Source organism: Sinocyclocheilus rhinocerous, unplaced genomic scaffold, assembly GCF_001515625.1.
Source record: "Sinocyclocheilus rhinocerous isolate Xijiao unplaced genomic scaffold, SAMN03320098_v1.1 scaffold865, whole genome shotgun sequence".
Classification (NCBI taxonomy): domain Eukaryota; kingdom Metazoa; phylum Chordata; class Actinopteri; order Cypriniformes; family Cyprinidae; genus Sinocyclocheilus; species Sinocyclocheilus rhinocerous.
The window spans coordinates 66,720-94,413 of NW_015646167.1; the positions used below are offsets into that span (position 1 = coordinate 66,720).

At 38.2% G+C, this 27,694-nt stretch overlaps 2 protein-coding genes, 1 non-coding gene and 1 pseudogene across 6 annotated transcripts in view; 1 reads left to right on the forward strand and 3 right to left on the reverse strand.

Annotated features, from left to right (window-relative positions):
* Positions 1 to 12,554, reverse strand: part of LOC107707055 (netrin-1-like) — a 22,652-nt gene extending 10,098 nt beyond the window's left edge. The window contains exons 1-2 of one of the 4 annotated variants that reach the window (XM_016510933.1): positions 12,493 to 12,554; positions 1,402 to 2,765 (exon numbers count right to left, since the gene is read on the reverse strand). In XM_016510933.1, coding sequence (XP_016366419.1) covers positions 1,402 to 2,752 — 1,351 coding nt within the window. In that variant the 5' untranslated portion in view covers positions 2,753 to 2,765; positions 12,493 to 12,554. Of the gene's footprint in view, positions 1 to 1,401; positions 3,310 to 7,230; positions 7,411 to 9,894; positions 10,012 to 12,492 lie in introns of those variants that run through there. The other 3 variants (XM_016510930.1, XM_016510931.1, XM_016510932.1) reach the window with 3 other exon arrangements.
* On the reverse strand, positions 12,523 to 12,616 carry trnai-uau (transfer RNA isoleucine (anticodon UAU)). Its single transcript has 2 exons — positions 12,579 to 12,616; positions 12,523 to 12,558 (listed from the first exon to the last, which is right to left on the reverse strand). It is a non-coding gene; the product is annotated as a tRNA-Ile (tRNA).
* A 2,387-nt stretch (positions 12,617 to 15,003) lies between these two features.
* LOC107707051 (protein canopy 4-like) lies at positions 15,004 to 16,212 on the reverse strand. Its single transcript, XM_016510924.1, has 5 exons — positions 16,128 to 16,212; positions 15,833 to 15,959; positions 15,605 to 15,701; positions 15,345 to 15,467; positions 15,004 to 15,108 (listed from the first exon to the last, which is right to left on the reverse strand). Exons 1-5 carry the CDS (start codon positions 16,210 to 16,212, stop codon positions 15,004 to 15,006), a joined length of 537 nt encoding a protein of 178 aa, XP_016366410.1.
* Positions 16,213 to 24,511: 8,299 nt separating this feature from the next.
* Positions 24,512 to 27,694, forward strand: LOC107707043 (cytidine deaminase-like; annotated as a pseudogene).

The window sequence follows — 27,694 nt, forward strand, 5'->3', positions numbered from 1 at the left end:
GTCAGAGGCGCCCATGGCAATATTATATAACATGCATATCATCTTTCCAATTGTTCTTTGATACTATGACTTTAGCAGCACATATTTTGTACAATTTCTGATCTGATATATAAATATGTGACATTGGACCACAAAACCAGTCATAAGTGTCAGTTTTGTGAAATTGAGATTTATACATCATCTGAAACCTGAATAAAAAAATATTTCCATTGATGTATGATTTGTTTGGATAGGACAATATTTGGTTGAGATACAGCTATTTGAAAATCTGGAATCTGAGGGTGCAAAAAAATCCAAATACTGAGAAATTCACCTTTAAAGTTGTCCAAATGAAGTTCTTAGCAATGCATATTACTAATCAAAAATTAAGTTTTGATATATTTACGGTAGGAAATTTACAAAATATCTTCATGGAACATGATCTTTACTTAACATCCTAATGATTTTTGGCATAAAAGAAAAATCGATAATTTTGACCCATACAATGTTTTTTTGGCTATTGCTAAAAATATACCCAAGCGACTTAAGACTGGTTTTGTGGTCTAGGGTCACAAATAGTAGTGAAAGGAGTGAAAAACAACATTTTAATTTCAATACAGAAATGGAACTTCTTTATGAGATTTTTTTCTAGTATGTTCAAATAAATTTTTTATTAAACCGCATAAGATTAAGATTACATTATCTGACAACAATGCTGCATCCGAAATCAAATACTTCCCTACTATATAGTATATGAAAAACAACATACCAAAAGACAAGTATGTCTGAATTCACAGTATTCGAAAAACGGTAGGCGAAAAGTACCCGGATGACCTACTACTTCTGCCTAGGTTCTGAAGTGTGCAGTCGATGGACACTTTACTATCCCATGAGGCCACAGGAGAGGATTTATGAATAGCAGTGAAGCAACGCAACTGACGCTGGTAGGCCACGTGATAGTAACAACATGGTGGATATAGTACGTCTGAATTTCATTCGTACTACCCATATTCATACCATATAGAACATACTTTTTTAACGATGAAGTAAGTTTGATCTGTTTGATCTGATTTCTCGCCCGGATTGTAAAAGATAGATGTATAAAATCAATTTAATCACCCAAAGTAAAATAAAAGGTGTTGGAGTTACAAATTTTTATTAAGGATTGCTTATTGTGCAAGTTTAATGTAAGGATTTAAGGATTTAAACTGGTAAATTAAGCAAAAATACTCATTAAGAGTAAGGTGTTTTTTTTTACAGTGGATTTTAAATTAAATAATGCAGATTTTTACGTTTTATATGGTATTGTGTGGAAAAGACAATTTTTCCACAAGTAAATAGCAGTGAATTATTCTAAATCCTATTTAAAAATAGACATTTAAGCACAGACAGACCACCAGACACACACATGTTTAAACTCACGGACGCACGGGTGTGGTTGGCTGGGTGTGGCCCGTTGCCACGGGCGATCGTAAAAAAATTGCTCACACACATCACAGTCCGGCCCAGATGTGTGATGCTCACATTGACACACGGCACGCCCCTGGTTGTCGCGTCGACAGCGAGAGGCATGGCCATTGCACTTGCACCTGCCGCCGACCTGCAGGTCGGAAAGGGCGAGAGAGGGTTTCAATAAGGCATAAAGAGATGATGAAACGAGGTTGCGTGAGGTGTTTTTTCTCGATTTAGAATGGGACTTCCCCCTCCCTGCATTGTTTCTTCTTCTCCTCAACTCTCGCCCTTTGGAGCCTTGCTGCGGGATATTTAGGGACCAATCACATGTGCCGTCCTGGCATGGCTTGTAACTGTCCTTCTTACGTCCCCTTCCCACTCTACCTTGAGGTCCCATCTCCTTTCGTGTAACATTGTGGCCACTTTGGTGCACAGTGCTTTTGTTTCTAATTCTCTGTGTGGAATTCTGTTTTCCTTGCCTGTTTCTCCAAATTTCAGATGTCTTAACGCCAGTGTTTTTCTCACCAAACCTCAGAGCGTTGTCTCCCCTTTCCCTCCATCTAAATGTGCCTCCCACTTCGTTCAGTTTCTCTTCTTGCTTTTTCGTTTTATCCAAGGACTGATTAAATACTATCCTTATGTCTGTTGCAGTCACCCAATCTTGTAGCCCTGGACTGTAATCGAAATCTGGCGAGGAAGGACGTCCATCCAAAGTCGAGAAGGCCAGCACGGCATTTCCACGATGCTTCTGCAATGGTCTGGGATCTGAACACAGCGGCTCCGTCTCCTGGTGCTTTGTTTGAGCGATGGACTGTACAGGGCGGCCGAATGTGCCCATGCAGTCGCTTGAATAAAACTGTAGGGGGCGCCAGCTCCGGCCAAAGTCCATTGACTTCAAGATGGACATGGAGTAGGATTCCACCGACTCCACCTGTTGACAGAACTGAAGACTAATGTAAGTGATTTCAAAGCGTCTGCCTAGGGGGACTGTTAAAGTCCAATCCCCACCCCCCGAGCCTTCGGCAGCTGTCCAGCACGTGAGATTGTGGGGGTTATGAAGATCTGTTAAAGTGCTGATGTTTGTCTTGGGTCCTTGCTGGAGGTCCTCCATCATCACAGGCACCCCATAGGCCGTATTGATGAATTCAGATAGGCAGTGGCGTGGACGCCCATCCAGGTGGTAGCAGGGGTCATGAGGTGAGGTCCAGCTGAGAGGAGATTGAGAAAGAAGAGGAGAAAGAAGGGAGAGAGGGAAGAGGGTGAAGAGGAAAATAGGGAGGAAGAAGAGTGTCTGGAAAGGAGGGGAGTGATATCTGGACATGATGTCATCAAGCCTGTAACAGTAGGGAAGGAGAAAAAGAAAGATGAAAAAAATTATAAGGTTATTTAGTCAGGATACTGATGGATTTACAGGACGTTTGAGAGAAGCTTAAACAGGCGAAAGCAATGCAATATGGTTTTTCTCAGACCACACCACAATTAAAAACATCCCAGCTCACAACTCACGACACTCATTCTAGGTTCTAAGTCGACCATTTAACACACATAATGCAGCCAATCAGAGGCCTATTTGTCAGTAGGAGGTCTCTCTTTATCTGGTCTGTGTCAATGTGTCTAACGTAATGCGGCTTTTAAATATATATTAATTTTGACATTTTCAACTCTGTAAAGAAGGAACAGGGGCAAGTGAGTGTATAAACATGGAGAGATTGCAAGAGATGGCAGAGTATGTGGAGCAGCTGGTCCAATATTCCAACCCTTTCTCATTTATCATATTTATGACTTTCTACTCTTTTAATCTAAACCTGTCTATTGCAGATGGGGACTTGAGAGTGGAGATGGAAAGTAGCAGTATGGTGACTTGATTAGTAAGAGAAAAAGCAGGATGAAAAGATTCATAAAGTAAAATGTCATGATTTTTTTAACCCAAGAATGCATGACCCCCCCCCCCAAATTAACCATATTGGACTGTAACTATAACTTACTTATTTATAACTATAACTTGTTTATGTGAGAAATTTTAATTGCTGGCAGCTTTTGCTGGCCCCCTTTTTTGTTTTTTTGGTAAAGATAGAAAATTATATTGATTAAAAAAAAAAAGGACAAAATCATGTGTTGCATTGACTCTTACATACATTACATACAGAATTGTCATAAAACAAAAAATGAATTTGACATCATTACAAACAAAAATGTAGGAAATAAATATTATCGGCAACAATAATACATTGCTATTTTATACTGACAAATAACATTAATATTAATATAAAATAAATATAAATACTGTATTACTTCTACAAAATAAAATACCATGCTCAAAATTCTATAGGAAATACATATATGGCCACCTTTACAAAAACTTGTAGTACCAATCTTTTCTGTCTAAAAACAATAAATATGCAAATGACATTCATGAGGTTCACATATAGATGAGGTTCACATAAGCTTTATGAGGAATGCATGGATTATTAAAAGGTATTTAAAAAAATTTATTGAAAACAAAGATTCCATAAATCATACCCAACTCAGTCAGCTTGACACCCATTATGAATTCTAGGGTAAATATGGGCCCCTGTCTGTTCCAGGAGCCAGTGAAACATTTGGTTGTCCCTAGTCGGCACCCTTGAGCCCTGACTATAAATTTCAATAATTAACTTGAGGCAAGATGGCTAAAAAAAATTGTCTACATTTGTGTGGGAAAAAGAGAGCGAGTGAGATTTTGAGAGAATGGAAGTGAAAGCGAGAAGGACAGGGAAATGTGGGGAACTAAGATTAGAAAATAAAATAGAGTGGCAGATTTATAGATTGGATGTGAGAAATGCATGTTCAGGTTGAGCCACTTCCTTTGGCGAGACAGTGTAAGCCTGTACCCGCCTGTCTGCAGGCCCTCAGTAATGAATCTCTGTCTTCCACTTCTTGGCCTGATGGAGGAGTCTGTTTATTTATCTGATGATAATCTACACCAGAGAAAGTTGCAAAATCTCGCCTGCAGACAAGAGAAACAATGCACTCACTCTTCCTTAGACAGAGTGATATAGAGCCCTGACAAATTGTGGGTTTAAAAAAGGCAGGCAGATGGGTTGCATCTGAGAGCTAACACTCTTTGCTTCTAATGAAACGCACTGTAAAATCCTCGGTGTTCGGTCAGTGCCTCAAATGATCAGTTGTTAACTGTTGGAAGTGCATCCTAAACTAACAGATGAACACTTACGAACATTTGCTGTTCCCTCAGCTCTTCTCACCCTCTCTTTTCTCAGTGTATCACCTGCCTTCAAAGTTCTGAGAATGTTCCTAAGTGTTGATGATTGATGATGTCCTAACAAGCGTTTGACATTGACAGCAAAGTCAGCAGGGATGCATAAACGGCCCGGTAGGAGAGGGGAGCACTGAGAGATTCACTAGAGGAGTCACTGGCTCAATTATCTCGTAGGCTGAAATATGAGGACCCATAAGGGACATGAAGGTCAAAGAAAGCGCACTGAGAGGTAAAACCACCCACTGTCTTACATATTGTTCTTTGGGTTTCTATACGTTTTAATATTTCTTTCAAATAATACGTGTTTAAAGCATTTTTCTCGAAAACATCACCAGGTGTCTGCCTCTACAACGGGAGGTGATGAGCGGCCAACTGCAGGACAGAGCAGCGTTCTTTCCCGCTGTGGCACATTCCCAGGGTCCGGTGTGCGGCTCGCGATCATTCCACACATGTTGCGACGTGCCCCAGGGGAAAACTGAGAACACTGTGAAAAACCCTTCCGCATTAATTGATCGCCTGATTAATTGAATCTCCTGTTTCGGAGAGGCGGCAGTGTATCTGAGGGCGATGCGTAAGACTGTAAGTTGGGAAAGTGATGAGAGCGTGTAGATATTCACGGCTGTCGTTGAGGCAGAAGATATTTTTGATGAAATATGAGGGCTCTCTGACCCTCCCATAGACAGCAAGGTAACTACCACATTCATCACGCCGGATCTGTTTTAATATTTCTTTCAAATAATGCGTTTGAAGCATTTTTTCTGCCTCTACAACGTGAGGTGCTGAGAGGCCAACTGCGGGACAGACCAGTGTTCTTACCCACTGTGGCACATTCCCAGGGTCCGGTGTGCGGTTCGCGATCATTCCACACATGTCGCGACGTGCCCCAGGGGAAAACTGAGACCACTGTGAAAAACCCTTCCGCATTAATTGATCGCCTGATTAATTGAATCTCCTGTTTCGGAGAGGCGGCAGCGTATCTGAGGGCGATGCGTAAGACTGTAAATTGGGAAAGTGATGAGAGTGTAGATATTCACGGCTGTCGGTGAGGCAGGGAGGCTTTGATCCACTCTTTGCATGATTTGCGATTGCCTCTGGCTTCACTGCAGTGCTAGTTAATCGAACATAGCTCATTGCACATGCTTGATGGATTAAAGCTTAACCAATGGATTTATTGAGCTCGTAAACCCCTTTCTAGAAAGCACAAAAGTTGTGGGCTTCAGTCTAGCAGCACACAGAACCTTGGATACAGTTTCCACAATTTGTCTAGCTCTTTCCATAAATTCACACCCGGAGTAGTATGAGAGCTGCAAAGTGCCCTTTCCTGTTCACCAGAAGTTAGCTTTGAAAACGATCGGGGGTGCATCTTCATTAGTTATCGCAAAGTCAAAAAGAAATGATCGGATCAGCGTTGTTTGTGCTCGAGCCAACAAGGCGAGGCACGAGTGTTGACTGATAGCCTACTCAGATTGGGGGATAAGGACAAAAATATTTGCCATTATCAAGCTAATATAAAATGTGCTCACAAGCACAAAAATAATGGGACTGAATAAAAGTCAGAAGTATCGATTCCTATTTTAGTGGACTTTTATGTGAGCTGAAAGAATAACCGATGCCAACTTTGAGCTTGACGTTGAACGTTTCTTCCTCAGCGGGCCCTTCAGCCTTAAGGGGGAAAAAAAAAATTCTACAGAATGCCAATGGCCTAGGCTACTTAGTGATCTCTGCATCTTAAACTGGGATTGGAAAGAGTATTTTGTATTTATATGATGTAAAATTTAAATTAAAATAGCATGCTATGTAAACTATTGTTAGCTAGTAGCTAGTTGACTAGAATTAGTTTTGTTTGTGGCATCCCTTTCGAGGAACAGAGATCAAAGCAAGTTGCCATAGCTGGAGGAATACATGATTAAAAATATTTTTTTTATTTTGGGGAAAAAACATGAATAGCTTTTTTGGCTATAGTCTACAGCATGAAATGAAAAACAAATATATATAAATAAATATGGTTGTAAAAAAGGAAGTGATTTAGAATGTGATAGAACGTTTCCTCGTTTCTCTCTGAAATAGCCTATGATTTTGCACACATTTGGCACATAACTCAGATCTATTCTTAGGAGAGCTCGATAGCTGTCGGTTTCCGCATACACAGTGCTGCTTTTCACGTCCTAAATCTTAACCCTTGGGTATGTTGTCGGACAGATGAGAAAGATTTGGCCTGCTTAACACATTTGAACATTCTTCGTCGTGGACGACAGCCAGCCAAGTACTGAATCCTGACAAGCGATCCCCGTGATAGGCCTACACATGGGATCCATGTTCCATCCTGAAATGAACTGATTTAAAATTGCGTGATTTATTAAGGTTATGTCCCTGTCCATCATAAATGAATAAATCACTGTCTGTCTGTTCGTTGTCCTCAGATGAATAAGAACACGACGTTTTCTCTTGCGCTTTCAAAAACCTGTCGATTTCCCATAGGCGCTGCAGGACATACACTCTCGCTCGCTCTCACTCAAAACACACACACACACTCACCCACCCACCTGTTTAGCCGTGTAGCAGCTGCCAATAACACCTCTGCTATCTTCCGGTAATTTAATACATAGGCCTACATAAAATTAAACGCGAATATGTGCAAATTATGGAAATATTGGTCTTGAATTGACATTAGATTAGTTATCATGCATGGCGGATTTCAGTGTTTTCAGTGATGAATGTCTTAAACTGACATCCTTCAGCAGAAGCATATTCTTAATAAGCTTTTGACAGGCAAAACTTTGTCAGACACACTTTTGTGAACCTGATGCTCAACATTGGCAGGTTACAAAACACGAAACGGAGTGAGAGAAAAAGTGTCGAACCTATTGCCGTTTGTTCGATATATTTGGTACAGTTCGTTCAGACAGTAGTGACTCGTGACACTGCAAAATAGTCAGGACTGTAATTTAAGATAATGTTGAGTTTGAAACATGCTCTATTCTCTTTTCGTGAAATCTTATTCAAGAAGCCAAGCCAGATGTAACCTTTTGTGTTTTGAAGTTTACTCATAGTGCGCCCTGTCAACTTTAACATATGCCTATAATAGGTCCAAGCAAGGATACATGTTTGAATGGGAAAACACATGTAGTACAGTAGACAGCGGCGGCACAGGGAGAGAAAGAAGGAAAAAAGAGTGGACGATCACTCTCTCTCTCTCTCCCTCTCTCCCACGCTATGTGCCCTGGCAGTGAAATCGTGAAAGTTCCCTGCAGGTTTCGTTTCAACGTTGAAAAACAGATGCACATGAAATCGCCGTCCGTGATTCCGTGCTCCTTATGCCAAGCACAACATTCCATGATGAACCTAGGGTGGAACAATTAGCAAGGGGGGTTTCATCCCATTTATCCTTAATTAAACGTTCAAAATGAAGGTTAGCCATGTGTTTTAGAAGATAGACGAGAGAATGTATCTTGTCAAGTATGCTGGCAGCTTGGCAATAGCTGGCCATTCCATTCAAATAGGCCTACAGATCATCCTTTAAGAAAAGATAACTGATCATTGCAGGCCTGTCGAGATTTCCTCTCAATTCTGTATTTCCACTGTAATCTGAGTTTGTATTGTGCAATGAGATTTAAATCACATGGGATGTGAACTAAGGCGAACCCTATAATGATCATTTAATGAAAAATTCTGTTTTATGGAGCTATAATTACAACCATTCGTGTTTATCAGTTGACCCGACACATGTCACAGAATAACGAGGCAAGAAGTGCGCCCGCAGAACGGGGAACGGAAATTGCATTTAAAATAACGGTTTCGCAGCTGGCCACCTATATGGCCTTAGGCTGTTATTTTTCGGGCCTTTGTATACCCCGTTGTTGTATTGCAAGGCCTAAACTGATTGTGTCCCATTAATCCGATGGAAAGTAGGCCTATTCAAAATTAATTATGGACTTTCTAAATTAGTTTGCATCATGACATTTGATAATCATGCACCTTAATAAGATAAAACACCTTAACATATGAATAACATAACATTTGAAGTGCACTGGCGTATTTACAAAATGCCAAATTTGAAACAACTTCAACTGCGCGCGCTATTCTGGAAAATAAACTGCCCTGCATCTTTATAATTAATCTATAATAAAAATAACATTATTCTTAACATGCAGTGGACTGTGAACCAATATATTCCTTAACCTAAATAATACTTCAGGATTGTTTGACAAGATTTTCGGCGTGTGTGTGTGTGTAGACGAATGATCTCATTATCCTTAAATTACGCGTAGCCTTCCGGCAGAACAATTTTGTACAATTCACAGATCATCCAGCCCATCCGCCACTGACAGGTTCCTGACTATGACAATCAATAGATTTCCTAGGTCTATGTTTACTACAGCTTGTTTATTTTTATTTTATTTATTGTTATTTTTATTTATTTATTTATTTATTTGAGTCATGGACTAGCGTTCAAAGTTCTGATTCATTAGTTGGTATAAAATTAAATGCAAACCTGATAAGCACAATATTTATCAATAATAATAATAATAATAATAAAATATGTATTTGATTATTTACAACTGACGTATTTAATGTTAAAATATGCATTTCAATTAAGTAAGATAATTTTTATTTATCCATTTGGCTTTTTATATTTGAATTAATTAATTTATTATTATTATTATTATATTTGTTTTGTTTTTGATTGTTTTTTACAGGAGAGCAACACTTAACTGAAGATGCATGGAATGCGAATTACAGCGCTTGGAAAAAAACATTAAGCAGCAGGCAATTAAATAAATCACGTTTTGTATTTGACAGTAAAAACAAACGAAAATATAAAGTAAATTAATGATGTAAAATAAAATATCTGGTTGCAAAATGGATACTTTCATCTAATATTAAAAAACGCTTGATGTTGCAGTGAGAAAAGTGCTATGTACCATGCACGTGCATGTAAATAAAAAATATATGTGTATAAATATATATTAAATAAAAAAATAATAATCCTACAAAAATAACCCTTTGATCAAATCACATTTCAATGTGATTTGTTTAAAGAACAAGTTGAGTTTCAGCGCGCGGGCTACACCATCACCGGTTAAGACTAATCAACAGGTTATTCTAAATTTAAATCTCTTGTCAGCAGTCCTGAGCAAGCCTGTTCTAATTTAGCGACAGAATCGGGGACTGAAAATGTGAACAAGAGCAAAAGTGAGTTTACCTACCATGTGCGCTTCAATGCGGGTTACCAGTGTAGCCGCGTCCTGGTTGATCAATAAGATCACGACAAGTGGACAGATATTCTCAGGCTGAGCAGCGCAAGTTCCTGCTGCATTCAGTGCGCCGCGGCATGGTTACGTATCACCCTGACGTCAACTCCTTCACAGGCATAGGACACACATACATGCACACACTAAATGCTTGTACATGCATTAAGCACATTAGTAATGTATGCGCAAAGAAAGACAGGCAAACTTTGTTTTTTTCCTAACTTTTCAGCTGAGAAAATATCACCTAAGGCAATTTTGGTTATGCACCATGATCTTGAACTTGTACCCTCGCGGGTGTCAATTCATAGTTCAGTGCGCAATTGAAACAACACTTTGGGTAACCCCAGGAACGAGGCGCTCCCTCTCTGGAGAGGATCTAAAGCTGACACATATGGAAATAGTGAGTAAGGGTGAGGCAAGGGGAGCGAATGAAAAAAAGAACAACTGAATTGAAAGGGAAACAAAAGAAAATCTCTCAGAGCAGTTCCATAAAACTGATTGATGACTTCCCTAGAGGACTGTTTCCCAGGTGTATGCTTGTGTGTACCCATGCTACAGAGCATGCCTCTTTAAGGTTTGATGTTTCTGGATGCTTGTCAAGTACAACAAACTTAATTGAGGGATGAACTGGTACAATTGAGCATATCACATATTCTTGGCATTCTTTCACCCCACAGATCAGTTTGATTGGGGTACTGCAACACACAAAAGTGTCTGCTAGATCTATTACACCATGTGATATTGAAAGCAGGCTGGAGAAAGTCCAGACATTGAAGCAGACAAGGAGAGTGTTGAAGAGAAGTGAGCGGCAAGAGTGAATGTCACCAAATGGAGGTGAGAGCTACTGTGGTCAGACTGCAAAATAGTTTAGAAAATACACCTATAGATTTTATAACGGCACTTCATTTGTCAGTATTATCAAGTTATGGATTTCATTTATTGTTAAAAGAAAAATACCCAGCGCTTGAGTATTAGCTTTGATTGCAATTAGGTTCTGTAACCTCTTAAATATGAAAACCAGCTTTAGTCATTCATCACTGCAGTTTTTTTTCTCCAGCTTCTTTTGTTGTTTGAACTCGTCTCATTTCCACTCATTTCATCCTTAATTAGATTTCAAGTATTTGATGATGCAAACAGTGCAAAACTGTGTTTGGTTTTGAAACATCTGCTCGTGAGAGCTTTGTTTTTCCAGAGACGAAAGGAAGTCAGAATCCTTGGCATAATGTCTGTTTTGATTTCAAATGAAACACGTCATTATTAATTCCATGGATACACATTTCATAACAGTTTGGATCAATTATCACATAGAATAACATTCAACATTTGATGGGCAATCGTGCCAAAAAAATACATAGTTTGATATAAGATGGCAGAAATGCAGGCTCGGGGAAGGACAAAATTATCTTTATTTTTTGTTTTTAAAATTTAGGTAAATGTTACCTCTAAAACCACAGTCACGTTTGTATATTTCCTCTGTTATTTGAACACAATAAGGGTAAATAATAAAGAATAAAAATTAAAAAATTCGTTCAAATTACTGTTTTCTACAAGTGTTAGAATTTATATTTCTGTTGAAGTCAAAAATGCTTTATCCTGTTTGAAAAGTGACATTTTGAGGACTAAAGATTCAGTATCAGAATAGTGTAACTTGGTCTAGATCAGTTCCCACTTTATAGTTCTTTTCAGTTAGAATGCATAAGCAGGCTAGCGATGTCTGCATGTCTAGAACAGGCACATGTTCCCCAGATTATTAGATTCTAAATACTGTGGTCTGCAGAAATGTTTTCTTTTCGAAACTATTCTGTAGTATTGAGTGATACACTGGTTTGGTATTCAATGCATGCATTAAAAACAAATGTTCACACTGACATTGAATTCTGTGATGTAGATATACTGATTAAGAAAAAAAGGAAAAAGCATGATCTGTACTATAGTGCACAAATGACCCAAACAAACAATAATTAATGACCAGGAACAAAAGCACTGCACTGGTAGTAAGTCATGCATGTGTGATTAATAATGTTTAAAAGAATGTGTAGTATAGTTAATGACTGTGATTGGTCATAGAAGTCATTAGCAGCCGGCCCTGCTTTTCTTTCAATTTAAATGTTTGTAAGTGGGAATTTAAGAAGTTTTTAAACAAACACACATTAGGAAAAGTGAGAGTGAGAAATGAATGAAAAAATGCACTATATGACAAATTTAAATACACAATCAATTTGCGTACAATTTTAGATGTAATAAAAAAAATTATTTTATTAAAGTAAAAAGAAACAAATAGCTATAATGTAATATCACTTTCAAAGCATTCGTTGTCATTAATTATATTCCAGTATAGTGAGTTGGAACCCTTATCTATAAATGTAAGCCAGATATATTCAACAGGATATATTCTTTTTTAGTACTGTATATGACATAAAATCAGAAATCAGCAACAAATTTTTTGTATACATATGACTGCTATTGAATTAGCATACTTACATCACTGAAATGAAGCTGTTTTAGTTGCATGCCCCACAAGTAGAACGTAGACAATTGCCTTGTGTGAGTTACCTTGATACAGAAGGGATATTGCTCTAAAACTGCTCCAGGTGAGGCTCGAACTCACAACCTCGGCATTGCTCTGCTTTGTACTGCTGTATAAGTACCGCGCGCTAACCGGTTGCGCCACTGGAGCTTAGGCTGGCCGTTAGAACAAACCCAATCTGTCCATCTAATACAATAATAGGATGAGACGCATGTTTTCTAAAACTTGGACAAGGGAACGTAACACGGATCTCTCGGTTCCTCACTGGTGATGATGTCACACATAAATCTTTCAACTTAAATTATCAGTTTATCCACACGGACAGTTAGTCACCCAATCAATGAACCAGTTTATGAATGGACACAGCTGGTTTTTAGTTTATGTTTTAGGACTCTACAGCCCCCTAGTGGTGTCTAAGACGTTTAAGTCCCCTTTTGGTCGCCATTGTGGCATTTTTCTTTAAGAACCTGGTTAGTAACTAGTTGTTTCCTAATTAAGGTTCGATGTTGCAGTGAACGCTGTGGGCGTTATTGTAAGTGTGTTATGATATGATTGATCTTCGACAGATCCATAAGCATGAATTCACTTTTCATGAGTCTCATGACTCATGTGTTTAACCACTAGGTGTCAGTTGCACATCATATAGCTCCAGCCAATTGGGATCAACAAGAATAGATTATCTTCATACAAAAACTTTTACAAAATTGTAATAATTTTGTGTTGGAATATCAAGGTTACCTTACTAAAACATCCGAAAAATTCCCTTATGCACAATAAGCAAAAACAAAGACAAAAGGCATCCTGCAACTTAATTACTTACACTATTAAATATGTCTGGAGTTTTTGAACTAATGAGTTACCATTTAAAGACTCTTTAATTCAAAGCAACTGACACTTATGCCACCGTGAGAACCTCTGGAGACAGTTACAGTACATCCCTTAATTTAGGAAAGCTTTTATTGATAATATCCCTACACTTAAACGTTTTCTTGAAGCTGGACTCTTGTTTAATTTGTCCTTTAAATTGCACCCGGAAACCCCCGCGTTTTCGACATAAGCGATTGCAAAACGCGGTGTGGAGAATTTCACGTCGAGTTTATGTTGGCTAGAGGACATATGTGACCCTGGACCACAAAACCAGTCTTAAGTCGCTGGGGTATATTTGTAGCAACAGCCAAAAATACATTGTATGGGTCAAAATTATAGATTTTTCTTTTACGCCAAAAATCATTAGGATATTAAGTAAAGATCATGTTCCATGAAGATATTTTGTAAATTTCCTACCATAAATATATCAAAACTTAATTTTTGATTAGTAATATGCATTGAACTTCATTTGGACAACTTTAAAGGAGATTTTCTCAATATTAATTTTTGATTAGTAATATGCATTGCTAAGAACTTCCTTTGGACAACTTTAAAGGCAATTTTCTCAATATTTTGATTTTTTGCACCCTCAGATTCCAGATTATCAAATAGTTGTATCTCGGCCAAATGTTGTCCTATCCTAACAAACCATACATCAATGGAAAGCTTTATTCAGCTTTCAGATGGTGTATAAATCTCAATTTCGACAAATTGACCCTTATGACTGGTTTTGTGCTCCAGGTCATGTTAAAAGTACTCCAGGTGAGAACCGAACTCACTATTTCGGCATTGCTCTGTTTTGTATTGCCTGATAAGTATCGCGTGCTAACCGATTGCTACTGGAGCCTTACGTTTATGCTGTATAGGCTCGTCAACTGACCTTAAATAGTTAATTGGACAGGATCGTTTGACTTCTTGAAAAGACTAGCAAATGAGGAGCCAGACCAAAAGAGCTCCTACAGGCACTTTGGCCACACTGTACAGGTTACATCAGGAGAAAATATCTTTAAAGTACCCCACAGTAAAAAATCCTAAAACCAACCTTTTGGTTTGTGCATGGATGTTCAATAATAAATACGTATACAATTCCACATCCAATTCATCGGTAAAAAAAAACTGTTAGTGTTTGTAGTTGCTCTAACACGTCCCTATAAGATAATACACAATAAAAAGGCACATTTCAGTGTCTTTCTTCATTATTGGTAACATATAAAAGATAAATTCAAGATGTCAGCATGGACAGAGGTAAAATACCAAGGACTATTCACATGCCATGATCTGGCAAAAGTAACAGATTTGGAAAAATTTTAACACTGACAGTTCGTGTTTAACGCCATGTTCATGTATTTGGAGAAAAATACTTCAATGTTTCCTTGGTTCCTGTAGTTTTGTGCAAAGATGTCATACAGGTCGTATGCATTCATCAACCATTATGGCTCTGCTTTCACATTTCTCCTGCGTCATGGTTCTGTCTTCCATTCTCTCCCTCACTCTCCTCTTTGGATCCCTTTACACCCATGTCACCTTTCCATACCTCATTCAGGCACTCTGAAAGAGATAAAATAAGGCTTGGAAATAGTGGCTTATTTGTAAAGGAAGGATTAGATTACGAGTCTGTATGTTCGTGAATGCTAAGAGACACAGAGTGTATTTCTACCTTGGTCTGAGTCTCAGAGGACATGGGCTGCACAGAAGAATCTGTCAAATCTCTCGTCTTGATGATGAAAGTTCCAGTTCTCCACAACCTCTTCATACTCTTCCAACATGCTCTCACACTTTAATATAAACATAAAAAGGGATAAGATATATATTTCAATATTTTTTATTTATTTAGAAGACAGTATATTGATCTTTTTTTTTTACATTCATACCTACAAACTGACAGTCCAGTTCAATAAACACTATACAATATTATTATTAAGCTCAAACAATAACTACATATAATTTAAGAAGACAAGAACATGCAACCACACCATCCACAGCTCTTTCTTTGTTAGTGCATGAGTATTACCTGTCTCTTCAAGTCTGCAACCTCTACTGATGGTTCATCCCACAGTTCATAAGGGATACCCAGCTCTACCTTCACTCCCTTATCCATCAGGTTCTTCAGTGTGTTCATGGTTTGACTTGTGCCCTGGCAAAAACAGCAGTCTAAAATCAATCATCATTTTGCAAACAAAATCCACACATTTAAAGTATTTCTTTAAATGAGGATTGACTGAATGTCATGCAGTTGAGGGCTAGGAAAGAGTGCCAAGGTGAGCTCAATACCTTGGCATAGCGAAGGCTCCCTGGTCTCTCGGCATGGATTTTATACTGCAGAATTCTTTCACAGACGTTGTCCATGGCCTCAGTCAGTTGCGTCTCTCTGGTAACAAATAAATCGTAATAATAGCAAGAGGAGGGAGAGCATTAGCAGATTTGGATTTTTTTCTAACCTTAAGGGAAAGCTTTCTCATAGGGACAGAACTGACAAGTCAGTATGTCATCACTTCTTACGAAGTGTTGTATTTGATTTTGCGCCTGCACTTGCCAGTGTCCAAAACTTCTTCGAGCTCCAGAACTTCCTTTGAGCGGCCAGTTTTTTCCAGGGCGTCCTGCAACTCCACCGTCAGTAATTTACAAACTAATAATAAATAAATAAAACTTTAGAATCCGACTGAGGTTTCGTTACAGAGGCAAACTTTGCACTAGGGGATACTTTAAATAAATTACATTATAGAATCGTTTTTTAAAAAGATTCATATTCAACACCTAAGGGGCAAATGAAAGGATGATACTTTATGTTTCTTACCCTCGCATTTATTTGGTAGTCGCTCCTCTTGGTTTGCCAAGACGAGGCTGAACATACAAATAAAGAAAATGGCAAATATTTCCATAGTGACCTCTGTTTACAAATTTGGAATCAGTAGGAGTTCACATTAAAGCCACATCGACATTTTTTGAGAATGGTTCGGATTAGTGGAACAGAGCATGTGTAACGGAGGCCAGCGAGTAGGTGCTGTGCAGGTAAACCTCACTAGACGCACTAGCGACTGATGCTAGTGGCTGCGGTCTTTAGCCTCCTTGTTAGTGCATCCGCCTCCCATGCCGGAGACCCACTCGGAACAAGAACGAGGTGTGGTGGTGAGGAACCGGGAAAGAGGGGTTACATTGGTGCCGTGACCCGGGTGGGAGTGAGGTTTAGGGGGGTGAGTGTAACGGAGGCCAGCGAGTAGGTGCTGTGCAGGTAAACCTCACTCCCCTGATCTCAAGAGACGCACTAGCGACTGAAGCTAGTGGCTGCGGTCTTTAGCCTCCTTGTTAGTGCGTCCGCCTCCCATGCCGGAGACCCGGGTTCGAGACCCACTCGGAATGAGGTTTAGGCGTAGCTAATCGATAGCACAAATCGTTGAGCTTAGTTCCAGAATCCCCGCAAAGATAAAAAAAAATAAAATTAAGCAACGTTTACTGGTCAAAGTAAAGAAAACCTAAGACGTAAGACAAACAGAAGATTGTGCAATAGGTTCATTCATTAACATTAATTCTTAGGATACACTGAGACTATGAAATAAGCGCGTCATGTTACAGACACATCCTTAATTTAATTTCTATGTTGGCAATTCAGCTGAGCAATATTCACTTCTCTCAAAGAGAAGAGTCGCTTCTCTGAAAGTTAAAACATAAAGGCCGATCCACTCCAATGCTCTAGTCAAAGGCTATTATTGATATAGAACATTAATCATATGACCTTTTGGCTGTCAAGAAGACAGAAGCAGTATCTGTTTAATCTATTGTCCCACCTGACGGCCTGTCAGGGCAGCACCGGTGTTGTCGATTTGTGCTACCCTGTCAGATTTTGCTACCTCCCATTAAAACAGTGGGTAGTACAATTCGACAACGAAAAATGCTACCTGTAAAATTATGTTTTATTAACGTCTACACCTACCCCAACCCTAAACCTACCCTTACAGTAATGCAAATACAGTAATTATGTGTTATATTCGCGGTTGCGGCTAGAAGGGATACAGCTATACAGGAAACCAACAATAAATAATTTTTTCTACATATTAGATCGTGTTTTATTAAAGTCTACACCTACCCCAACCCTAAACCTACCCTTACAGTAATGCAGATACATTAAATATTGTTGTTCAGCGTGAGAAAAAAAAACGCAATATTGATGTGCGCATGCGCAGTAAACCCTGGTAGGACAATCTGACGGGTAGGATAAAATGTCAGGACACCTGATTATCCAGTGGGCATTATGGGCACGGGCCCAAGCGAGGGGAAGAAAAATTTTCGGAGTGTCTTTACACTAAGTGCAAATAGCGCGCTTGTTGACAAATGCTAATTACACTAACTCAGCCCAACAATGTCTGGTTGGGACACTCAATATTAAAAAAAGATGCATTCATTTCAAAATCTTCAGTGATGTAGGCAGTAGAGAGTAAGACTGTAGGAACTGGCTTTTGATGCAATCAACCCAGGTTCGAATCTGCCTTTTGCGGAGTTATATATAATCATTTACAGTCTATTATTGCATCCTGTTAATGTACAAAATACTGTATCTGCCAACATAATATATAGATAGCGTAATTACTATGTATTACACTTATTGCAAAGATTGCTGCTGATTGCTGCTGCAAAAAGACATTGTGCCCAGGGGCCTCTGAATTCTTAATCCAGGCCTGTCTGTATTTATAACAGTGACATGTAGATTGCATTAACTCAGCTGGCTGGCACTCAGTTTACAAGCCATTCTGTCATCTGTAAAAGCCATTTGGTAAAGATACAAAACAGTGTTTCTTTGCAATAGTTTATTTGTATTAATATGTCTCAAGTAAGAGATTAGCTATAGAAGTGTGTGTGCCTTCAGAGGGGTGTCTGGGTGCATTACCCGGCTCTGGGCCCTCTTGAGGATTCAGGTGTCAGGTGCCACACATTTATTGACAGCCGATATGGTATGATGAACCTTCTGGCGGGTGCCTGAGGGAGGGGATTGAAAAGCAAAGGAGAGAGAATGATGAGAGAGAAGACAAATCCAGACAGAGGACTGAGATAAGTACTACGTGAGAACCTGGGAATACCCAGAGTGAACAAGAAGGCCAAATCATGAGTGAGACTGTGGGTGATTATGCATATGAATGCACATGTATGCAGGGGGAGCTGCATGCCTAATTAAGGGATTTTGAAAATAGAGATAGCCCATGTGATGATGTGAGAGTGAGAGACACAGAAAGACAGCAATGAGGGAGACAGGTGGCAGTGGGAGAAGAGTTGCGCTCAGCATATTCATCTGAGGTTTCAGGGTTAGACAGGGGGCATAACCGAACACACTTTTTAAAGAAAAGGAGGGGGGAAAAAAGAGAAATCTTCAAAGAGAAAATATGCATAAAGACAATTAGATGGAACAAAAGCAAATACGTTTCATACATTTTAATGCCTTGTAAAGTTTTCATTGCAATGTTTACACATTTTGTGGTAAATATTTTATGCACAAATGTAGGCAAGTGGCCCTTCTTGGCTGTTGTGTGTCTTAATAGGAACCTTTTGTTTCACTGCAAGCTGATAGTGTGTTTTATGTGTGGATGTGTGCACACACTAGTCTCAGTATCAGTAATTGTTTGTAAAGTCACTGTGTTTTCAGCTAGACTGGCTGGACGGATGGAGTTACATTCCCAAACATACGACAGTCCTCATGCAGGTAGACAAAAAAAAGATGTAAAGGCACTTGACATACACAGCATTACATGTTATGAAAATAAATATTATATTGAAAATGCAAATGAATGCCAGAGCATATACCTATTTAGAAGACGCAAGGATATACCTGGTCTACTGCACAAAACCTGGTTGTCACAGCGATGTCAAACAGAAAGGGAACACCTGCTAAGCTGATCCTGTTATATTAGACACATGGACACTACTACTGCAAAATGACTGATGGCCGAAGTCTTACACTTATCATCCTGTATAAATACACGGTAAATAACTGCTTTACCTGAAAATACCTTGATACATTATCACGAGGAACATTTTACGCCAAAGCAAAGCAAAAAAGCAAAGGTGAGGTACTATGTATCTATTTGTCAGTGGGTTTGAAGTTAGTCTTCAATATAAATTTTTCAGTGTTAATTCATACAGTCGGTTTATTATATATATATAAGGAATGTCCACCAGAGCTGTTGCCCGTGAATTGAATGTTCATTTCTCTACCGTAAGCCGTCTCCAAAGACGTTTCAGAGAATTTGGCAGTACATCCAACCGGCCTCACAACCTATATATATTTATTTATTTATTTATGCATTTATTTATTTATGCATTTATGCATTTATTTATGCATTTAGCAGACACTTTTATCCAAAGCGACTTACAGTGCATTCAGGCTATACATTTTTTTACCAGTATATATATATATATATATATTAATATTCATTCAATCAAATTATATTACCATGTAATTTTAACCGTTTAATTTCCAAGTGCTCAACTCATATATATTCTCAACTCAGGCTGCACTTCATGGAAATTTTTAATTCTATTATAATTTTATATGCTAATATGATTTGGAGGAAACGCTTAAATGGTTTTGTGACTCTACGGCTTCATAGCAACATGTTTATATGGATTTTATGTTGCACTGCAAAAGTATTCAGACCTTTAAGCAGTTTTCTTACATATAAATCTTGATGAAATTAGGTTCTTTATGATATTTAAATGTTTGAGAATTGAAACACAACATTTATTTTAATGTGGCATTGTTTCAGGTTTGCAGATATTTTGAAATAAGGTGTTTGCAAAAAGATTCAGTCCTGTTGTAGAAGTCCTAGGGTTAGACAGATGAAAAACAATTGCTCTAACAAGGACCCAATTGTCTTACAATTGGCCTCCATATGTGAATCATTAAAATAACTACCATTTCCTGACAACTCCACTGTCAAGCATAATTATTCTGGTTCTGAGGTGAAAATGTTGTCCAAAGAATTTTCTGGTCAAGTTGGTTTTTAGTCATAATTCAAAGACACTTACAGTGCATTCAGGCTATACATTTTTTTACCAGTATATATATATATATATATATTAATATTCATTCAATCAAATTATATTACCATGTAATTTTAACCGTTTAATTTCCAAGTGCTCAACTCATATATATTCTCAACTCAGGCTGCACTTCATGGAAATTTTAAATTCTATTATAATTTTATATGCTAATATGATTTGGAGGAAAAGCTTAAATGGTTTTGTGACTCTACGGCTTCATAGCAACAAGTTTATATGGATTTTATGTTGGACTGCAAAAGTATTCAGACCTTTAAGCAGTTTTCTTACATATAAATCTTGATGAAATTAGGTTCTTTATGATATTTAAATGTTTGAGAATTGAAACACAACATTTATTTTAATGTGGCATTGTTTCAGGTTTGCAGATATTTTGAAATAAGGTGTTTGCAAAAAGATTCAGTCCTGTTGTAGAAGTCCTAGGGTTAGACAGATGAAAAACAATTGCTCTAACAAGGACCCAATTGTCTTACAATTGGCCTCCATATGTGAATCATTAAAATAACTACCATTTCCTGACAACTCCACTGTCAAGCATAATTATTCTGGTTCTAAGGTGAAAATGTTGTCCAAAGAATTTTCTGGTCAAGTTGGTTTTTAGTCATAATCAAATGCAGACTCAAATTTACATCGAAATCATTTGAGAACAAAAAGGTGAATGTTCATCAATGGGCCAGTCAAAACCCTCAGTCTCAGTCCAACTGATGATCTGTTACAGATTTTGAAAATTGCAGTGCATCAGTGTTATCTGACTAACCAGAACAACCTGGTGCAAATCTGCATAGACAAATAAGCCAAAATCAAAACTGAACAGTATGTGCTGCAAGCATTGTCCACAAGAACAAAAAGGTGAATGTTCAACAATGGGCCAGTCAAAACCCTGATCTCAGTCCAACTGATGATCTGTGACAGATTTTGAAAATTGCAGTGCATCAGTGTTATCTGACTAACCAGAACAACCTGGTGCAAATCTGCATAGACAAATAAGCCAAAATCAAAACTGAACAGTATGTGCTGCAAGCATTGTCCACAAAATATTAATATTAAATATTATATGAATAACTATACTATAAAATATTAACATTACATTTATTCCTGAAATTGCTTTTTTTATTATTTATTAATTAGATGATTAAAAAAAAAAAATTCTCACAAAAATTGTTGCATTAAAGGGATTCACCTTCAGTTGCTGGTCACCCCATTGACTTGCATAGTGTTTTTTTTCCATGCTATGGAAGTCAATGGGGACCAGCAACTGAAGGTGAACTATTTAATCATATAAACAAGTGTCAGTATTTTATATCAATAAATATTAGTAATCTGTGTTGTATTATTAATATGCAACATTAATATATAGTTTCGTGTTTTCTAATTAAATTATTAAGGATAATTTTTTTTTTTTAAATTGAATATGTTTACAATGTTCTGTGCTGAGTGTTTTTTGTTTGCTAAACTCATTTAGTGTATTTCCCTCAGTGAGGTAAGTCAAGACTTCAGTGCTAGTGTTGGCCTGTCCGATATGTGCACACAACTTGGATCCAGACACAGACACACAAGCACTAACGCAAACTTACAAACACTCATAGGTGGCTCATTTACCAGCACACTTAGTTGGCCCCTGGCCTGCCCTGTGCCCTTGCCAGAACCCCAATAGCTAAAATGTCCCCCTAAATCATATCCCTTCCCACACACACATACTGTCTCTCACACACACAAACACACACACTTTTTTCTTAGAGTTTTGACTTTAATAAGAGATATCCAATCACTCTCAAACCCTGATCCCAAACCCCTCTAAACATATTTTATTTAGATGTTTTCATGTGCAAAGGGGCTCCTGACACATTAACCTCTCCGGGGCATGTCTAACCCTTTTCCATTTCCAAAGGAAACTACACGTCTGCAAATACACCGGTCCGTTACCCAATCATCCCTGAACCTAAAGCTAAACTCGAGGTTACAGGACGACACTTAACATTATGGTTTACAGATTCTGCCAGCTGTTACTGCTGTATGACAAAAGCATCACTTTAACAGAAATAGGATATAAAAATAATTTAATAAATAGCGTTTGCACTTAGGTCTTTTCTTTACATTTTATTTTATTTATTATATACTGGGATAATCACTAAACATGGGTTGGTTTAAAATTAATCTCATGTAACTCAGATGTAGATTATTGTCTATTCTGTGAATTGTGAATTGTACCATGTCCAATGTCATTGTCAGGCATCATTATTTTTATTTTATTATCTATTATATCACAAGAAAGGGGTTGCAAGAAAAAAGCCACTCCTCAAGAAAGGCCTCATGCAGTCACGACTGAGCAGGATAAGAGGAAAAATGGATGGGACAATATACCATCAAATTCTTGAGGAAAATCTGCTGCCCTCTGCCAGAAAGTTGTCAATGGGAAGAAGGTTTACTTTCCAACATGACAATGACCCAAAGCACACCGCAAAACTGAGCACACAGTGGTTGAAGGAGAAAAAGGTGAATGTCCTTGCATAGCCTATAGTCAGAGCCCAGACTTAAACCCCTTTGAAAATCTGTGGAATGATTTGAAGACTGCAGTCCACAAACGGTCACATCGAATTTAACTGAACTTGAGCAGTTCTGCAAAGAAGAGTGGGCAAATACTGCAAAGTCTAGATGTGCAGCCTTTTAGTAGAGACAGAGACATATCCCAACAGACTAACGGCTGTAATTAAAGCAAAAGGTTCAACAAAATACTCACACGAGGGGGTGATTCTTTTTCCAGCTCAGTGATTCTGTTTTTTTTATTAAAAAATGTTTTTGTCATGTTGGTGTTATCTTTTACTTGGATAGTATAAGTTGCACTGAGTAAATACAGCTGGATAAAACAAAAAATTGTGTCTGTCTTCATTTCAGGCTGCAAAGCAAAAAAATTTAATTATTTTAAAGGAGTGATTCTTTTCTATACCTACTGTGTGTGTGTGTGTGTGTATACACAAAGGTTGCACTATATGTAAATTAAATTTTACATATTTCATACTTTTAATTCTCCCATATTTTTATTGCATTTTATTTAACTCTAATGAATCCATTTCCCCCGTCTTCTCCCTCAGCATATTAATATTTCTCTTCCTTTGTCTACCCCTTTTCTTCTGTAATTTCCCTTTCTCTCCCCCCCCCCCCAGCTTCTTTCTGCTTCTCCCCTTTGCAGTATGCCAGAGAAAGTGTGCAAGTTTCAAGGTCAGTGTTATCATAAGCTGAAGAGATCATGTCTGAGGCGAGGGGCTCTGTTCCAAGATCCATTCTTTCCTCCTTCAGCTGAGTCACTGTTCTACAAAAGCACGCCCCCTCCAGGACTGACATGGAAGAGACCCAGGGTAAGAGAAACTGACAGTGGACTGTTTCCAATTTAAATGTGTTTGTGTTAATAGTTAATGTTGTCAATTTTTAGGAGTATATTATCATGTAGATGGCCTTAAAGATTTTGTTGGTGCTAAAAGTATCACACCACAATAATGGAAAAATATATTAAAAGTATTTCTTTCTTTAAAAGAGTTTGCTCCCTAATTACAGTACAGTCTGATGTTACTGTACATACAGTCTGGTGGCAGGCCAGTAGTTTCTGACCCTTGTATCAGTGAGTGGATCCTTCCTGGTGACTCTTGTAATTCTAAATGTGGCTGCACAGTCAGCAGCATAAGAGATATGTTTAATTAAAGGCCTTTCTGACGGCCGATGATTCCTCGAAGAGTGCGTGTATGGCTTCTAATGAGGGAGATTGCCAACATATTATGCTACATTTACATGTGATATGCTAATCAAATAGCCAATTAAAGCAGCAATATTCTAAAATTTCAAGGAAAATTTGAAACTTTAGACAAATTATGTCATTAAAGCATTAAATGTTTTTTTGTGTGTGTATGTTTGTTGTGAATTGAAAATATCTATGTTTTGAAAAAAAAATTTGATTATATTAATCTGAAATGTTTATTTGATGAAATGTGTAGATGTAGCCATAAACACATACAAATTATTTAAGGGTCTTCTGTCTTACACTCAGGAACTGTGTAAAGACCCTCGACTATTTGTGGATGGAATCAGCACAAGAGATCTGCACCAAGGCAGTCTGGGTAACTGCTGGATGGTGGCAGCCACATCATGTTTGGCAGCAGAATCCTCACTCTGGAAGAAGGTCAGAGTATATATATATATATAAAGCTTATGATGCCAAGTGAGATGCTTGTCAAATAAGACAAAATCATTTCAATAAATTATGTGGTGGAATAGAACGTTTTGAGATCTGAAAGTATGTCTACAAAAAGTAGAACAAGTTATTTTATTTCAAAATCAAATGATCTCTGTCTGTGCCTTTTTAGGCTAAATGGATGTTATGAGGCTTTAGAGGGAGGTAATACAGCCGAAGCCCTAGTTGATTTCACTGGTGGCGTCTCTGAACCATTGTGTTTGAACCAGGAGGAGCTGATCCAGCATGCTGACCAGAGAAAAATGCTGTTCCAGACACTAGCACATGCACACAGGTGATTGGCCGAACACCACAAGCACTCGTCGGAAATGTAACGCCCCTTACCATAATCGCGAGTTTCATCTTTCAAAATAAATGTAAAGACAGAGCCCGAAAGGGGAACAGAGTCGCGTGACAGACACAGTGATGAAGCTGGTATTGCAGTACACAAGCCACGGCACGAACAGCTGACTCCACTGTGATGTGACCCTGTCTCTCTCTTTCTCACACACACACACCCACACGATGCGCAAAACTCCACATTTGAACAGTCAATAGCAAATACTTAAACTAATAACAAAACAGTAGCTGATTCAGAAGCGCCAGATTGTCATAGCAAAGTCAGAATTACCTGCTCTCCTAGGTTCACGAAACGGTCGTCCATAAAATTACTTACTGTTGTAAGTAATCTTAAAGATTCCTAAATGCATCTACTTTCGGAAGGCCAAATAAAGTGCTTTTGCTTTCGCCTAGAAACACACAGCGTCTCCCTGACATGGCTGCTTCAACACTAACTGCGGTTACTGAAACCACGCCTTCTTTCTTTGCGTGCACATTTGGGCGGCATTATGCTAATATTTCCACATAGTGAGGTAGATATGTGGGGGCGTGTTAGAACGAGCCGTTTTAGGGGGGCGTGGCAGAGTCTTAACTTTGATAAAGAATATCTCTTTGGTTTTGAGACTTTAGTCTTTGCAACTTCAGGGATCTTATCTATGCACAATCAACTTGTAACACTCCAAAGAGAAAGGAAAACTTGAAATCACATCATATGACCCCTTTAAGGCAGTATAGATCAGGGCGATGCTGAAGTTGTGAGTCTGAGACTGAACTGGAGCATGGTTTTAGGATTCAAAAGACGTTCTAGTGAGAAGAGAGTTCAAGGCTTGTCCTTAACATAAACTAGCAATCTTTAATTAAGGCAGGCATTATGTAGCATGTGCTCAAATTTCTCATCAAGTAAGCCTCGATTTTGGGTTTTTGTATTCAAGCTTAGTAGCCCAGTTCTGATGTTGCAACTCCAGTGGTGCACTAGGTTAACATGTGGTACTTATAAAGCAGTACAAGGAAGAGCAATGCCGAGGATGTGCGTTTGAGCCTCACCTGGAACATGGTTTTAGGAAGACATTCAAGTGGGAAATGTATATAAAAGGGCTAATATAGTTGCTCTTTCATGTTAGACTCAATACTAGGATTAAGGATCAACATAGGATTAACATAGAAATCAGGCAGAGGTGAATCAGGGCCCGTATTCAACATTTTAACATAAATGTTTCAACATAAAACATTTTATCTTACCACTAAGAGTTCTCCTTGTTTAATTGTATGTATCCTGATTTACAAATGACAGTAAAACTTGCATGACTTCTAGGATCCAGTAACAAGACACACCTTTTGAAGTTGAAATAGAAGACTGTATTGATTTTAAATGAATTTTAAAGGTTTGAATTTATAAAACTCAGTCAAAACAACTGCAGTATCTTCCTCTAGGGGGCAGTAATACTGGAGACTCTTTGGAAAGTTTCGCTAGTGAATTTTGAGTGTCTTCTGCATCTCTTTTGACAATGAAAACAACTGCAAAATGTTCTTTAAGAAGTTTGTAACAAGACAAACTTTGAAGCGGAGGTAGAAGATTGTATTTATTTTAAACTAAATTATGTATTGGTTTAATTTTCTATAGTAGGCCTATGTGTTTTATTATAGTTCTGTGACTAAAACAGTAACAAAGACATGAGGTTAATACAGAAGAGTGTATTTATTTTAAATTAATATATTTATTGGTTTAAATTTCAATAGCGTGTACTTTTTTGGTGTCAAACTTCTGTGAAAACAACAAACATTAAAATGTTCTCACAAGGACCTGGAACTAGCCTACTGCATAACCACAGGATTATGGAATGATAATAGCAATGAAGGCATGCTGGGTTGTGTATATTGCTAGTTTTGTCGTAAGATATATTTCTGTAAATAAAAGAGCGTGGCAGTGGTATCATAGTTGTATATTGATGCGCTTTTTATTTTGTCCCTTTGTTTTGTTCTTTCTTTTGTTGTTTCATCATGAACGGGCTTAACTATTGTGAATAAGTTGCGGAACTAGTGGCAAAATGCTTGCAGGCACGGGAAATGGCTTACTGTTCGTACAGCGGGTTTCCAGTCGGCGCTGCCGTTTTGACGACAGGGGGTGCCATTATAGGCGGATGCACCTGATTATTTCATTTTGTTTGACTGAAGCAACATGATTCCACAGCATTTTATCTGCCATAGTCAGCACTTTATCATCTTATGCTGTCAGAGTGTTCATGACTTCCATTATATGTTTTAGGCTGTAATGTTGAGAATGCCTCCTGGCCTTACTGTATGTGCGGAGAGAACTGCGATACAGAGAGCGGTCGCAGAAGGCTACCGAAGATTTACAGCCATAGCTGTCACATGGTATATCATATATTCCGAATACAGGCTGACTTACTGAACAGAAAATATATTCAGTATGTTAAAGAATCCTTTCATCTCACCAACAGTGATATCAAAGATAGTTTTGTGGGACCCTGCGGTGCTTGTCGACAGGTATTAATGGAGGTATGGCTACTTATTTTATCACATATAATGACAGTCATTACTTTTGAAAATTTTTTCATTTATCTCAGTTTTTTAAAATCCTTTTCTCTCACTTGCTCTTTTTTTTTCTCCAACCCTGTGTTGTGTTAGTTTGGCACAGAATGGGACATTTACCTCACTAAGCCAGATGGAATTATAGGAAGACCAGTCTCAGAGAGCTCTTGCCTTTAGCGTTCACCCCAGCTCACCTGCAAAAGAACTGA

Excerpts from the sequence above, each read along its gene's own strand:
- LOC107707051 (XM_016510924.1), bottom strand. The coding sequence starts at position 16,212 with ATGGAAATATTTGCCATTTTCTTTATTTGTATGTTCAGCCTCGTCTTG. Across the intron at positions 15,702-15,832 it reads AAAATCAAATACAACACTTC|AGAGACGCAACTGACTGAGG; the intron begins GTAAGAAGTGAT and ends ATTTGTTACCAG. Across the intron at positions 15,109-15,344 it reads TTGCAGACTTGAAGAGACAG|TGTGAGAGCATGTTGGAAGA; the intron begins GTAATACTCATG and ends TTTATATTAAAG.